At 36.8% G+C, this 16,822-nt stretch overlaps 1 protein-coding gene across 2 annotated transcripts in view; it reads left to right on the top strand.

Moving 5' to 3' along the window:
- The window catches only part of XRCC4 (X-ray repair cross complementing 4), a 110,102-nt gene that overhangs the window by 28,947 nt on the left and 64,333 nt on the right, over positions 1-16,822 (top strand). For both annotated transcript variants that reach the window (XM_032212482.1, XM_032212483.1), the window contains exon 4: positions 15,998-16,164. In XM_032212482.1, coding sequence (XP_032068373.1) covers positions 15,998-16,164 — 167 coding nt within the window. The remainder of the gene's footprint in view (positions 1-15,997; positions 16,165-16,822) is intronic.

The raw sequence follows: 16,822 nt of genomic DNA, 5'->3' as shown, positions 1-16,822 counted from the left end.
CAAAGGTCCTTGGCCAATCATTTCATTGTTAACAAAAATAATGCACAGTTGCTGTTTTTCATATATTCCAATAAAAATTTAGATTTCTATCTGATAGTATAGAATATAATATATGGAACTTTCATTAATAATTGTACAGATATACATGATAGCTTCCTATGGGATTTTTTTTTTACTATAGCACATTTCTTTTTATATTTACTATTAATAAGAGTAGAAGTCTTTTGAACTACGTTTGACCTTCCTGAACAGGAACACTTCAGTACAAAAGATATTTACAGCTCTGACATGCTGTTCCTGGATAAACTATAGATTTAAAACCAGTAACAAGAAACAATTTGTGAAAAGTAAGATGGAGCTTTCACTGTTGTAGCTACAAATTGGATGTAATTTTAAGTTCAAATTATGTCAATATTTTTTGCTTTTGCATTTCATTTGGGATTATTTTTCATTAAGATTTTACCCTGGTCTTTGCTTTTTAAAACAAGTCCCCCAATCATATCACACAATAGTATTCTCTTCTAGTAGATACCCTTCAGGATGGTATGGCAAAAATAGAAAACATAAACAAATAAGATAAATCTAAAATTGTACTTCATGTATAATTCATTTAATTTCGTGAAGGGGTTCATATGTGTTTACTATAGCAATAGCAATAGCAGTTAGACTTATATACCGCTTCATAGGGCTTTTAGCCCTCTCTAAGCGGTTTACAGAGTCAGCATATTGCCCCCAACAATCCGGGTTCTCATTTTACCCACCTCGGAAGGATGGAAGGCTGAGTCAACCCTGAGCCGGTGAGATTTGAACAGCTGAACTGCAGAACTGCAGTCAGCTGAAGTAGCCTGCAGTGCTGCACTCTAACCACTGCGCCACCTTGGCTCTTATGCAGAAGAACAGTTGAGACTACATTTACAATGAAAATGTTTATTGGATTTCACATTTTTGTCTCTAAAATGAGATATTTTGTTGGTTTTCCCATGATAATACAAAACTCAGGCTGAGAAAGCAATTTATCTGCAGGATACAACTTTTTGTTAAGTATGCCAATGAAAAACTCAGTAGAATAAGGTTTCAATTTCATTTTTTAATGTGTCAAAATTTGAGAATTTAAGTTTGGTAGACTTCAGATTCATGTTATTTCATTCAATATAGTTGATTCCTTATATTATGTAACATTTATTAATCATGTATATGTTGTATGCAGAATCATACAATATTGTCCAAGGTCAGTCCCAATTTATTTTAATAGTGAAAGATCTAGCCCACAGTTATTTTGTGGTGTGCTGCAGGGCTTGTACTGTCTTCACTTCTTTTTAAACATCTATTTGAAGCTGCTGGGTCAGATCATTTGTCACCATGGATTGAGGTATCTGCAGTACATGAATAATACTCTATAGTTCTACTTCTGGTGACCAGGGTGATGCTGTTGCTGCCCAGAAAACCTTAAAAGACCTAGCTCTGCCAGTTGGCTTGGGGATCCAAAGGGGGTGGGGGGAGTTTCAAATTAAAGGTGATTGAAAGATTAATAACAAATCCCACCTCTGGCCCTGTCATGTTACTCCTGCCTTCCCCATCCTTTATCTAGGGTGCTGTATTGCATTTTTGTAGTATTTTATTAGTATAGTTTTATCTTTTTAATATTGTAAATCACCCAGAGTTGTTACCCCATGGTAAGATGTACCCAATAGATTTAATTAATAAATAAATGATTTACATTGTACATACCACCCTGTGCTCCACAGGGCCTAAATGACTTTCACTGTCTTCTTCCTCCCACTGCTGACAAGGCAAGCTCAGTTTGGTTCTATGTGAGGTAGATGCTGGATACACCAGGCCTTCTTCAAGATGCTAAGTGCATTCTTCTCACAATGATTTGGGAGTTTTCTGAGATTTTCTGATACCTCACTGGAAAGCCACACCCATTTTTCTCCAAATCACATGTTCTGTTTTCCAGGTTGAAAGCATCACAAGAAGGCTGTGCATGATTTGGCGCATGGCATGTGTAGCCTTGGGGAAAAGACTTGTGGCCATCAACTGGGGTTGCATAGATCCAAGCAACAGTGTGAAACAGAAGACCAAAAGAAAAAACAGCATGACATTGAATTGCTATAATTGGTAAAGACAGTAAAGGATTGTGACAGTTTTAAACACAAACAGAAGGAACCATGTGCCTTATTATAACAAAGGTCCAGGCCCTGTATCTTGCCCTGTAGTACAGCATCGTGCTGCTGTTGAAGTAGAATCAAGGCCAAACCCCAAGACAGTTCTTTGAGTTGAAATGTGTGACACATTTGTCAGACTGTGCCCCATAAAAATCTTTGTTTTCATTTTCTCCTCCAAATTGATTGAAGAACTGCTTCTGTTGCACTTCCCAAACCAACATTTTTCAACTGAGCAGCAGAATTTTAAAAATCTACTGTGTGCTATATATTTTTATATATTTGAATTGATTTTCTCTCCATTGAGGGAAATCCATATAAACGTTTCTTCCATTTTTTTAAAGTAGGAAAATAATAATGGGTGTATGCTGAGCAATAATCTACTTTAAGTTAAAACAGCTGTAGTTCAGCTTTTTGGTCCTAAAAATCTGTGGGATTGGCTGAAGTTCATTTTGGAACTCACTAATTCTTCATGCATTTAGCCCTTTGTGTTAACTTTTGGCTTTTCTCTGAAGGAAAAAAAAGGCTAAATGTTCTTAGATTGTAATGTTTAATAAACAGACTGTATTGCTGTGGAAACTGAGAGATCCTACGTATTAAATTTGTAAACTCTATAAATATGAAAGTTGCACATATCAGAGAATAGCTTTTACTTAGCTTTGTCTGCATGTGTCTCAAAGTATTTGTTTTTATTTCATTACCTATTTATGATATCATTATCAGATTGTATTAGTAATAAAAAGGAAAAGTGGTATTATCATACTACCCTCTAATTTCCCTGATATTAAACTTTTGTAACACATAGGGAAATAGTGCACATGCCGGAATGGATTTAAAAAAAAAGAAAAGAAAGAAATCAATTCAAATTAAAAAATAATTTAGCTTCTGGCATGGTCACAAAATGAAAATCAGATTACTTTGTTGAACATTGAGAATAGATAATTTAATAAAGGGTTAAATTATTCTGCTTTAACCAGTAGAGTATGCTCATACAGGCATTCTAAACAGGGATTATACCAGATACCTGTCAAGCTTCCAAGTAATAAATCCCCGGAATAGATCCCCTTACAGAAAAAGAATAGGAAATGACTACAATAAAACATGGCTTCACATATTCAACTTCAGGGTCGACAACACCTCTTTTCTGAGCCAACCAGATGCATGATCCTTTTCCATCTTCAAGAAAGGTGCTCCCTGAGCGAAATCTGGAAGAACATATACTTTAATGAAGGATTGTGGTAATTGGCTCTTGGCTGAATACATTTACCCCTGCACAACTATTCCCATTTGGGAAAACAGTTTACCACACAACATTTCTCTAAGATTCAGAATACAGTGGGAGGGGTAATTATGACCAGGTTAAAAGCAAACAATCTGAGTTGTTCTATTTGAATTACATTGCACATGTATCAACCAGGTAATATTTGGCTATTGTTGGGGTTTTTTTGTAACTTCCTTTTTCAAAGAGTTACCAATAACTTATCAAAGTTGTATCGTTGAATCACTGTCTGAAGGCTTCTAACTGCTAATAATCAGTTGGGAAAAGCTTGGCACATGAGAAACGGTATCAGTTAAACACCAACCCAGGCTACTGGATCAAGTTGGAGCTGAATTCAGTAAATGTGTTGAGTCCACTTCCCCATTCAAATTTCAAAAGATATTGCTGAACTTGCAAAGCTTCTGTACCTTGCAGAACTGAAAAATAAATTAACTAGAAACCTCAATCTGGTTCTGTTTTATCACTTGTCAGTATGACAAGTAGATCATTTTACACTTTCCCTACCTAGTGTTGTTGACGTACAATAACAAAGATTTTGTTGCTTCCATGGCCATTGACTATAATCACATGATCATGTAGAACAAGCTCTTAAGATTCTATTCAGGATTGTAGCTTTATGTGATGACAACTATGAGTTTTATTCCAGCTTTTATTCTGGAAGAGATAGAATATGTTGACAGAACACTTAATTTGTGGGCCTAATCTCTAGAATATTCTTGATAGTAATTAATATTGCAAAGCAGTATCCCAGGAAACACAATATTGAGTACTTTCCCTGGACTAATAATTTATTTATCACATTAGGTCAGTTAACATTTTCAAGATTAATCTTTTATTACATTTTCATTTTCCTTTATACAATCACTTAAATACTGTGCAGTTAAAAAAAAGAAGCAATAAACAACTCATAACACTTCTATCCTACATACACCCTTCCTTCTACCCCTCCAACTTTCATTTCTCCCTTCCAACAATCCCCTCTTCTACTTCCCCTCCCCCTCAGCCATTCCTTTCTCCCCTTCCCACCATCTCACCCTCCTTACATTCCCTTCTCACTCCCTCTTAATTCCCCCCTCTTCTTTCCCTCTACACCTCACTTCGGTGTATTTCTAGTATTCATTGGTCTATTTGTTTTGTACTAAAACAAAAGAAAAATAAAAGGAGAAGAAAGAAGAAAAGAAAAAAAAGAAAAAAAAAAGCAACAGTATCCAAGTGCATTCATTGTTCTGAAAATTGAGTCTATATTTCCACCCTCCCCCCCACCCACCCCCTGAACCCCCCTCCCTGACCCCCTTCCGACTTCCCAGATCCCATTCCTGGCATCGTTCTTTATCAAGCAAAGTCTGGAGTATATTGAAACCAAATAGATTAGAAGTTACAAAATAATAAAAAATAAAATAAAAAAAAAGAACAAAAAAGAAAAGAATAATAAAAAGAAAAAAAAGGGGGGAACCCCCCCCAAGAAAGAGAAGTCAATAAACTCTCTAACATTAAACTCAGCTTCTCATTATTTTTAAAATCTTAAACAATGTCTTTACCCGCTTCCGCATATAAATTTTATACCTCCCATCCTGCCTTTACCTGTGTCTGCATATATATTTTATCCTCATCCATTGCTGCTCTCATATTTACTCCACCCTCGTGTAGACTCTCCAGATAATCTTTCTTAACCTTGTATTCAAATAACAATTTATACAAAAATCAGCTTACATTCTGGATCAAGGTAATCTAATTGAACTTTCACTACCCTTCCATCTACCCCACGCCACCCGACTCCATTCATCCCAAACCACAATCCAAGAAAACTACGATCTCCGCTCTCCTCGCCCCAAAGAATAGATCATGCGCAGTTTAAATTAAGATTCAAACAAGTCTTATATAAGTCCCATACAATATATGTCCAAATTCAGCACCGCTTCTTTCAGTCTCAATATCTCTTCATCGGTATACAGCTTTGTCATTTTATACCAGACAGGAGTCCTGAAATTTTATTCAGATTAAAATTTTAAGAAGTATTTTAAAGGCATAGCTGGATCTTTATTCTTTACTCTTCTGCCCTTCCGGAAGGGGAAAGCAACACCCTCAGTCAGTTAACATTTTAAAAACATCTTCTATTCATTTTTTTATTAGAAATTTATCCTGTGATTTCAGAAAAGTCTTTTGTTGGAAAAAAGATGAATGTGGAACTATTTTTCAATGGCTTCTCTGAACTTATGACTTAAGTGTTGTTACTAGGAAAACTCCTTGAATCTGAGAATCACTCCTTTATGTGGTTTTGGTGAAATTTAAAATGTGGAGGTGACTTAGTTTTAATGCTTTGTATTGCAGGTTAAGGGATGCAGTGGCTCAGTGTCTAAGATGCTGAGCTTGTCAATCAGAAACGTTGGCAGTTCGGCGGTTCAAATCCCTAGTGCTGCATAACGGAATGAGCTTTTGTTACTTTTCCCAGCTTCTGCCAACCTAGCAGTTCGAAAACATGTAATAATGCAAGTAGAAAAATAGGTGCCACCTTTGGTGGGTAGGTAACGGCGTTCCGTGCGCCTTTGGCTTTTAGTCATGCTGATCATATGACCACAGTGACGTCTTCGGGCAGTGCTGGCTCTTTGGCTTTGAAATGAAGATGAGCACTGGCTCCTAGAGTTGGGAACGACTAACACATATGTGCGAGGGGAACGTTTACCTTTACCTATTGCAGGTTAAGTTTGCAATACTGTACATCCTACTTGGGGAATAAGCTCTATGTACATGTCCTCAATTTACAACAGTAATTGGGACTGGAATTTCCATCACTGAGCAATATTGTCATAAAGCTCAGTGGCTTCCCTTAATCATGGCAATCTCTGCAGCCCTGATATTGTACATATCTGTGCTGTGTATAAAATCAGTCTAATAAAAATATTGCATAGTCTAAAATACTGTGCAAACTAATTTAAAACTGCTCTTTTGAAAAATTGTCACTGTATGCATGTAAAATAAAAAAGTGCATTTCCTGAAAGACCTAGCAGAGTTTGGAAACAATTTGTCTCAAATATATACAAAAGACATTTTAGGTTAAGCCCCCAGTAAGTAAATCAATGAAATAATGGCCTCTTGAGGGTCACATTTGTTAATCTTGGCACAGATGTTGTAATTCAGCTTGCACACACACAAATTTAAGGGATCTTTGACATTAGAGTTTTTTGGTGGCTGCTGCCTAATGGTTATGCATTATAAACATATCCATCCTCTGAAATGTTACCAGTTCAAAATGCTTTCAAGTCTTTTATAGCTGAAGTCCATGTTCATAGTCTGAGTGGTGAGTGATACCATTCCATGCTTGAATTGGTCTTTTGTTTTCAATGACTGTTAAGAGTTAGATATTGGACAGGAGGGTTATTATTTATATTATTCACTACTAAATATCACTGTATTTCATTTAAATTGAACAGTAACATTTATGGAAATACTGATAATGTTGGCTTACAGGCATGTATCCTGCCAGACTGTGACTTCATGTTCTGATTTTTACTAGGGTCATATTTTTTTTAGTATTCAAAGAAATTAATTTACTACATTGAATGATGTTAGTTTTTCTGTATAGAATTTCCAGAGTTTAAGGAAGGGTTAGGTGTACTGATTAAGCTTTTGTATACAAACAGTGTAATGCATTTTTTTCTTATTTTCCTGAAATGTTTAGCCTGAGGAAGGGATTAAAACAAAGGACATTTTTCTGCTGTTTGCAGTAGTGATATAAAATGAGAGGGTTCTAGGTAATGTACAACGTCCTTGTGGGGAAGACAGAGATTTTCACGGAATTACTATTCAGTGATGTTAAATAGTCTTGTGGATTTTATACTTCCAAAAAGTACTTCGGTAACATCTGTTTAGAAAACTACTGCCACAAATTGAACAAAAGTTAGAAGGAACTTTTATATTGGTTCATTTCAAGCAGGGCATTTTTCAAAGGAGGCTGTGAGAAATTAAGTATGTGTACTTGCATGTATGAATCAGCTCTTGGCTTCCAGTAAAGATGCTTATGATGTGGGTAGGGGGGAAGCTAAGGATGGCTTTGAGAAGGTTATACATCTGGTAGTTTAGAAAAAAACATTTGGAAAAGTGGCTTTTGTATTTAAAAGTAATGTGAAGCTATTGTCTTCAGGTCTGTTTTTTCATCATCGGAATAAAGAAAAATTTGTTTTATGATGAAGAAATAGAAATGGGGGAACAAACTCTGTAACTGTCTATAACTGCAACCAAGTTTTAGCTAAAATTGTTTCAATAACAAAGTCCATTTATGACTCTGCTCAGCTGGCACAATCCAATTGTTTTTAAGATAAATGTTTTTGTAATTGCCAGGATTTCCTCCCCTTCCAATGTGAAATATTTTTTCTTTTCCCCTGGAGAGTTTTACCAACAACATTTCTATTTTCTACTGAGTAAACATTTATTTGCAGAGTAGAAGAAAATGCTTTGTATTTGCAACATCACGACAAGGCTTGAGTTATTAATTTAGTAAATAAGATTACTATCTCCTTCATTTTCCCTAATCTTTCATCCAGGTTCGACAATATTTTCACTCACCTTCCCACTTTGAGGAAGTTGTCACAGAATTTAACCACAAAAATCAAGAAGATAGGGAGAAATCACAGCACTTAGGCATTAAATCATATGAATATGTTTTAGTATCAGTTATAATATAATCTTAATCTGCTAACCCAATGTGAGCAATTGGTATTTGGGAGGTCAAACTGAGAAGTAATTTAGGATGGAGAGTTGAAATATTCTATATGGGAAAAGCGGGAGTGCTGTATATAAATTCATTTGTGAAATGTGCATACCTGCTGCTGAGATTCAAATCCAGAAGGATTTGGAGACCTGTGGGTCTAGCCATAAGTGGAAAACTATGCATAAATTGCAGTAGTTTTCGTTAGTTATTTAAATATTGCATTATTTATTTATCATTTACTTTTATCCATGGAGAAATTATAAATTCATTATTATTTTTTGGAGTTTCAGTATCACAAAGTTTGAATACATGTGCACTAGCATGTAAACTCCATTGAATATAAAATCTTCTAATTAAATCATATTGGCAATTGGAACATCCTTTCCCTTAGGACGAGACAGGCGTCTAATCGACTAGCCTTCCAGAAGGAAGAGCTGGCTTTTTCTACCAGCATCAGAGCAGAGTAAGGCTAGAGCCCACTAGAGTAGCTGATGCATGAGAAATGTTCTTTTGGGGGATGCTAAGAGTTTCTGCATTTTGTTTTTTTGGGGGGGTCTGTTTATCAGCTATCCAGAATTATGGGGTATAAGATGAGTAGGTATATAAATCAATCAAACACATAAATAACACTCTAAAATCCATACTTTAATTATTTTGAACTCTAAAATATTTTTATTACTTACAAACTTAAACATTATCAATCAGAAGAAAAAATTTACTGAATGAAATTTCAGTATGCTCTTAACATATTTATAATTATATTTATTATATTAATAAAGATATAATTACAAGTAATATAACATTTAATATTATATATTTGCTTAAATATGAACTTTCATAAACCTAAATATTTAATACTGTGTTTTTCACAATATATTGATTTGGTTCCAGAAAACTGAACAGAAAGAATTCAATATAGTTCCTCCCAATGCTGCATAAAATTTTATTCCAAAGAAGCTCTTCATTTACAGAAATAACATTAAGGAGTGTGTTACATATATCTATAGATATGAAAAACTATAGTTCTGTGCCAAAAGTCCTCTTATTTATCTGGATCTATTCTAATTTTTAAAAAATACTCTGCATTGGATGGTGGTCATCTAAGTCATTTAAAGGCCAACATGTTAACAGTAAATAAATGACACAAAAAGGATTAAAATCTAATTTAGCAAGAATCTACATTTCTCCTAGGCGCTGCTTGGAGTATCCAAGCATGGGTTAACTTCAGTTTGCTGACCAAGGACTGAGTTCAAAGTTCGTGTAGCCATGCCTCCTCCTCCCTTTAGAGGCTCAGTTTAAAAAACTCAGTCGCCATAAAAGGACACAGTTGGGAAGCTCCAGTCTTTAAGCATCAAGTTGGACTTTCCAGGCAGTGTGATTAGTATAGACTTTTTTCTTATTTTTGTATAGAGTAGATTAGGGTAGTTATTCACAAGGCACAAGTTTCCTTTCATTGCCTTTGCGTGGAGCAGGCTTCTTGGAACGAGCCTGCTGTTCGGCCCACGTGGCTGAGGCTTCACTGGGGGGGGGGGGCTTGTTCAGCAGCTGCTGTCAAGCCTGGGGCCAGGTAGGTAGTTAGGAGGGCCCCATCTAATTGTCGGAAGACTTATTAAGAGCTCCGGAGGCTGTTAAAAGCCTTGCCGACCTCCAGACAGACCCCAGTGCCGTTCCGAGTCATGCGGCAGCCATTTTGGATGGTTTAAAGTGGCGCAAAAATTTCTTGTGTCCGGCACAAATTGGATGTGTGGCTTACGAGCTGGCTTACGAGCTGGCTTACGAGCAACAATCCAGGTTCATTCCTCCTCATATAACAGCACACTCCACGAGGAGCACTGCGACTACGGCCACTTGGGCCACTCAAGCGCCTATTGAAGAAATCTGTAGGGCGGCTACCTGGTCCTCGCCATCACCGTTCATTCAGAATTACAGACTGGACTCTTTTGCATCTGCAGATGCTTCATTTGGAAGGAGAGTTTTACAGCAGGTCCTCGCGGCTCCTTCTAACCAGGACTTTCCTTCTTCCCATCCTGGAACTACATAGCTTGGGTATGTCCCATGCTTGGACATTCCAAGCAGCGCCTAGGAGAATGACCGTTGGCTTACCTGAATGGTTGTTCTCTAGGCGCTGTGGGAGTGTCCAACCCCGCCCTGGGGTCACCTGCGGGTGTGTGAATCATCACCTCCATGGCATAGACCTTACTCCTTACAGCATCCTTCTAGGTCTCATACCTTCATTTTTTAAACTGAGCCTCTAAAGGGAGCAGGAGGCGTGGCTACATGAACTTTGAACTCAGTCCTTGGGCAGCAAGCTGAAGTTAACCCATGCTTGGACACTCCCGCAGCGCCTAGAGAACAACCATTTAGGTAAGCCAACAGTCAATTTCAAAAGAGTCTGCAAGCTTTCAAGTTCTCTAGAACATTTAATCAGTCTGGTAGTATAAAAAGAAAAGGAAATGCACTGCTGTTGTCAAGACCCAAATAGTTGAACAAGATCAAGGATCATTAGTCTAGAAATAAATGCCAAATTTTGAATATTGCAAGAGGAATTTCCATCCCTCATTTCCAGAAAATGAGACCAGGTTAGCACCAAATCTGATAACCTTCCAGAAATAAGTAAATTTGCGAAAGCATTGAGGGGATAAAGCTAATACCAACAGAGAGGATTAGTATTCTTTGGGTAACATATCTTTTGATATTTTACTTATATGAGTGGCCAACACAAAAGAAACAGGTTGAGGTGGTTTGATGATTTGGAGAGAATGAAATTTTAATTGCAAAAGAAATGAAGGAAGAAGCAAGACCAAAGAAGTTGTATGCTAAATGAACTCCTAAAAAAATGTGAAAAATTTAAAGAACAAAGGGCAATGCATGAAGTGATGTAGAAGCATGACAGAAGCAAGCGTGGTTTGCAAGTGAAAAATGATGTTTTTATTGCAAATTAATTTTAATTATAAATCTTTTTCTTACCACATTTACCTTCTTACCCCTATTTTCTTTGGCTTACTACTTCTTTCTCTCTTTCCATGCTTCACATAAATATTGCTTATCAAAAGTAAATAGCATGATGGGTACAAAGCATGGGAAAATGGCATGATATAATGTAATATAATATTAAGAATGGCTTTAAAATATATGGTATTTTTCGCAATTGCAATGTTAGACTTTGGATTGACTTAAGGTTTGTCAGCATTTCTCATATATTCTGTGATGATGGAAAAGAGGGGAAGCATCCTCTCTGACTAGAACTGGGAAACTACTAGTTCTGACCCAACAAAAGCATCTATATGGGAAATGCACTTAGTCCCAACTGGATGAAAACTTTGTCTTTGAATTAAATGATTCAAGTATCCCATGCTTATTTTTCCTTTAAGCCTGAGTGAAAAATCAGTGCCTTCCTTTGATTTATTGACAGTGTTTAATTCTTCTCCTACTGGGCTCCCTTTGGTTTTGCTGGTACTACCACTTTCAGCTTTCCCATATCTGGAGGAATTGAGGGCAGGGGAAGTTTGGCCTGCTAATGTATGTAATATAATTTGTAGAATTTTGTGATGCAAGTTATTGTGACCATTGCTGATTCAGAGGATTTTAAAAGCAATAGCCTGGTTTTTTTAAATTATCAAATGTGTATATTATAGTTAAAGCCATGGCAGTCAGAATGGAAGCCCCACATTGAGAAGGGTAACCAACAGACACCAAGCAGTAAAAGAGAAAAGACTGTGGTCTTGAAGTCTAATGACATAAAATAAATAACTTTATCAGGACTGAGAATTTTTTTTGGCAGTGGAAAGGATATACTGTAAATAGAGGACTTGGAAGCCAAAGCTAATGTACTGTATATACTCGAGTATAAGCCTAGTTTTTCAGCCCACTTTTTGGGCTGAAAAAAGCCGCCTCGGCTTATACTCGAGTCAGTGAAAAATTTGCCCGAAATGGAGGAGAAAAAGGGGCGGGGCCATGCCGCTGGGTGACACTCGTGAATGGCCCAGTGCCCCTGTGAGTTTCCCCTCCCTCTGTGTCAGTTTGCCGCGCAGCGCGCACCGCACCATCCCCCCTCCTCACGTTCTAATGTAATGCAGGGCTGTCTTACGATTCCCCTTCCTCCCCCTCCTGCCGCTCTGCAACGATGTCCCACCTCCTCCTTGTTATGGCAAGCAGCCACATAGCGATGTCCCACCTCCTCTGGTACAGTGATCCAATGATAGGAATCACTGTGCCGTGTGTCATAGGAGGCGGGACATCGCTCCCGCGGCTGCACGGGACATCATCATCACAGCGGGACATCAGCATCATGAGGTGAGTGAAGTATTTCATTGAATACACCGCTAGTTTACTGTTTTTCTTTGAAATAAATATTCAAAAACATTATTGGTATCTATTTTTATTTTTGAAATTTACCGGTAGCTGCTGCATTTCCCACCCTAGGCTTACACTCGAGTCAATAACTTTTCCAGTTTTTTGTGGTAAAATTAGGTGCCTCGGCTTATATTCGGGTCGGCCTATACTCGAGTATATACGGTAAGTTAAAATGGCTATCCAAACTATTTGTGGTCTTATATTTGTAACTGATTACTTGGTAATTATTACATGGGGTAATATAGGAAAGAGAGAAGTAACTGTTTGATCTGTTTGCCCTGTATATTAACACATAATAGGTAAACAAAATCTGCATAGAGTCAATCTCTTTTGTTTTCCCTCTTTTAAATGAAGACTTATTTGCTAGAGCCCCAGAAAGCATTTAAAAGGGCATATTAACATGATTGAAGCATTTCACTTTGAAACATTACAGATAGTATTGACTTACAGCCGATTGCTTAGCGACTGTTCAAAGTTATGATGGACCTCCATGGGGGTACTTACAACTTGATTGCAGAATGGGCCACGTTGTAAAATACTGGTAGTCTCTATGTAGCAATCACAGTTGGAACCTATTTCACCATTGTTGTAACTGCAAATGGTTGCTAAATTAGGCAGTCACTAAAGAAGACTACCTATAACCATAATATACTATACAACACAGGAAGAAACCTGAATCTGGTTTAACATTTTATGCCACAAATTGGACAGTCAGATGCATATAGTAGGCTCTTTCATGCAGACAGGAAAAAATATCTTTCCTCTCCTGTTAATGGCTATTAGCTATTTTCAAAGGAAGCTGCCTATATTCCAGAAATAGCAAATATCCATCAAGCCTTTAGTCACTGACAACTCAATCCTCCATGAATTTGTTCAATCCTCCTTTAATACCCTCTAATTTGGTAGTTGTTATATATGATGATATTGAACTTTATAGATGAAATATGTATTATCATGTTAATAAGCCAATACCTAAGCATGGTTGATGATGCCCTCAAAGAAGAGTTTATTTGGAGAGGGGGGGTATGCAGCAGCTTCCATCATATTCATTGTACCTTGCTAGGTTAGTGATTGATTGATTGATTGTATCATTTTTTTACTTTTAGCAACCATATACAGTGGGGGGGGGAGTATTTAGTCAGCCACCAATTGTGCAAGTTGTCTCACTGAAAAAGATGAGAGAGGCCTATAATTGACATCATAGGTAGACCTCAACTATGAGAGACAAAATGAGAAAACAAATCCAGACAATCACATTGTCTGATTTGGAAAGATTTTTTTTGCAAATTATGGTGGAAAATGAGTATTTGGTCACCTACAAACAAGCAAGATTTCTGGCTCTCACAGACCTGTAACTTCTTCTTTAAGAGGCTCCTCTGTCCTCCGCTCATTACCTGTATTAATGGCACCTGTTTGAACTTGTTAGCAGTATAAAAGACACACGTTCACAACCTCAAACAGTCACAGTCCAAACTCCACTATGGTGAAGACCAAAGAGCTGTCGAAGTACACCAGAAACAAAATTGTAGACCTGCACCAGGCTGGGAAGACTGAATCTGCAATGTGTAAGCAGCTTGGTGTGAAGAAATCAACTGTGGGAGCAATAATTAGAAAATGGAAGACATACAAGACCACTGATAATCTCCCTCGATCTGTGGCTCCACGCAAGATCTCACTCCGTGGGGTCAAAATGATCACAAGAATGGTGGGCAAAAATCCCCAAACCACATGGGGGGACCTAGTGAATGACCTACAGAGAGCTGGGAACAGCTACCATCAGTAACACACTACACCGTCAGGGACTCAGATCCTGCAGTGCCAGACGTGTCCCCCTGCTTAAGCCAGTACATGTCCGGGCCCGTCTGAAGTTTGCTAGAGACCATTTGGATGATCCAGAAGAGGATCAGATGAAACCAAAGTAGAACTGTTTGGTAGAAACACAACTCATCATATTTGGAGGAGAGAGAATGCTGAGTTGCATCCAAAGAACACCATACCTACTGTGAAGCAAGGGGGTGGCAACATCATGCTTTGGGGCTGTTTCTCTGCAAAGGGACCAGGACGACTGATCGGTGTACAGGAAAGAATGAATGGGGCCATGTATCGTGAGATTTTGAGTGCAAACCTTCCATCAGCAAGGGCATTGAAGATGAAACGTGGGTGGGTCTTTCAGCATGACAATGATCCCAAACACACCACCCGGGCAACGAAGGAGTGGCTTCGTAAGAAGCATTTCAAGGCCCTGGAGTGGCCTAGCCAGTCTCCAGATCTCAACCCCATAGAAAACCTTTGGAGGGAGTTGAAAGTCCATGTTGCCCAGCAACAGCCCCAAAACATCACTGCTTTAGAGGAGATCTGCATGGAGGAATGGGCCAACATACCAGCAACAGTGTGTGCCAAACTTGTGAAGACTTACAGAAAACGTTTGACCTATATATAGCAAAGTATTGAGATGAACTTTTGATATTGACCAAATACTTATTTTCCACCATAATTTGCAAATAAATTATTTCCAAATCAGACAATGTGATTGTCTGGATTTGTTTTCTCATTTTGTCTCTCATAGTTGAGGTCTACCTATGATGCCAATTACAGGCCTCTCTCGTCTTTTTAAGTGGGAGAAGTTGCACAATTGGTGGCTGACTAAATACTTTTTTTCCCCCACTATAGATTTTATTCATGAGAATCTATCTCTAACTTATTTTTTCAAGTTTCTCAATGGTACACCACTAAAGACTTTATTGCACTTGCTATTTATAAACAGATTGCCTGTAGAGGTAGGCTTTGCATAGACAAATAAAATGAAATATAGGACTTATTCATAGAAGGTACAATAAGTTAAAATAAGATCATTGTGTAAATGTATTAGAAATACGTAAGTATTTAAATAATATTTGCATTAGTGAAGTATACATAAAATTGTAACTGCTTATTGTTTAATGACATATCATAGTTTTCTTTATGGATTTCACTTTTTTGTTAAAGTGTTTTTATGTGTCTTCTAATTAGTTTTGATAATATTATGCCTAAATCATGGAGCCATGGAAAGTTGGGAGGAAATTATGAGAATTGGAATGAAATGAATGAAATTTAAACATTGTCTGTAAACACACATTGAAGTTATTAGCAATGAAGCACAAAAATACAACATGCAGAAAGATTGAAATTGTATTTTGTTGACTGACTGATTATTTGTGTAGTTAATCTTTCGTTGAAAATAAATCTTATATTTTCTTGTATTCTAAGAATCCATCTTTTCCATCTGACATCAACAAAGCTTTCAATTTTAATGTCAGTCATAGATATTTTTAAAATGACTAAGTGCATTAACAATTTTCCCCCTCACCTAAGTTGAAAAATCAGTACTGATAAATTAGGTAATTAGGAGAAATAATCAGATAAACATTCAGTGCTTTCCACCCCCCTTTTGTCTTGTAAGGTACAAATGAATTTCAGGGTCTTTTATATTCAAATAATGTTTACTTTCTATTGTCCTAGTTTAGACTTGGATCATTGATATTACAAAAAGTTACAAACTCACCTGAAGTCATTAGAGAGTTGATTACGCATTGCCTAGACTGTGTAAAAGAACTACATGTCAAAAATGATCACCTACAAAAAGAGAATGAAAGGCTTCTAAGCGATCTGGATGACATACAAGAACAGTAAGTTGAAAATTAATATTCACAAGTGTTTTGTTTTTTTACTTTCTTCTGATTCCCTCATACTTTTTATTATGTGAATATAATGCTTATTTACTAAATCAGGGATTAATGAAGATGATTTAAAGTTAATTTAAATCAGTTGGATATGACTTTTATTGGATTATATCCACCAGTGAAAAGACAGAAGTATATTTTCCCACTGTTTAAGTACTGAAAATTTTGAATCTTCCTAGGATATATTGCACAGAGATATTTATTGATATAGTGATACTCGCTTGCATTTTTATCATTTCTAAGGTGTTCCTTCTTACCACTCCCCCAACCAATTAAAATTTAATTTATGTATAGGAGTTCTGCAGGTAGTTGATTAGTATCTCTAATGTTTCTAGAAAAAGTTACTGAATTGATCTGTGCAGTAATGATACCTAGTCATTTGCATTTAAATTAGGTGAATTATTTATTAGCTATTGAATATTCACATCATAGGATTATTTGTCATTTATGAAGTTATTTAATAGATAAAGCTATAAAAGCTATGTTTTCCAACATTTTGACATGGATTAGTATACGAGGACTCAAATATATTTGATATAAATAAAAAGTTTTAAATGGATTTAGTCATTTAATGTGCAAGAAGAAATGTGCTTTTAAATTAGAA

The sequence above is a fragment of the Thamnophis elegans genome, chromosome 3, assembly GCF_009769535.1.
Source record: "Thamnophis elegans isolate rThaEle1 chromosome 3, rThaEle1.pri, whole genome shotgun sequence".
NCBI lineage: Eukaryota > Metazoa > Chordata > Lepidosauria > Squamata > Colubridae > Thamnophis > Thamnophis elegans.
Note: the sequence above shows the minus strand (reverse complement) of the source record. Positions and strands in the feature narration are given on the sequence as shown.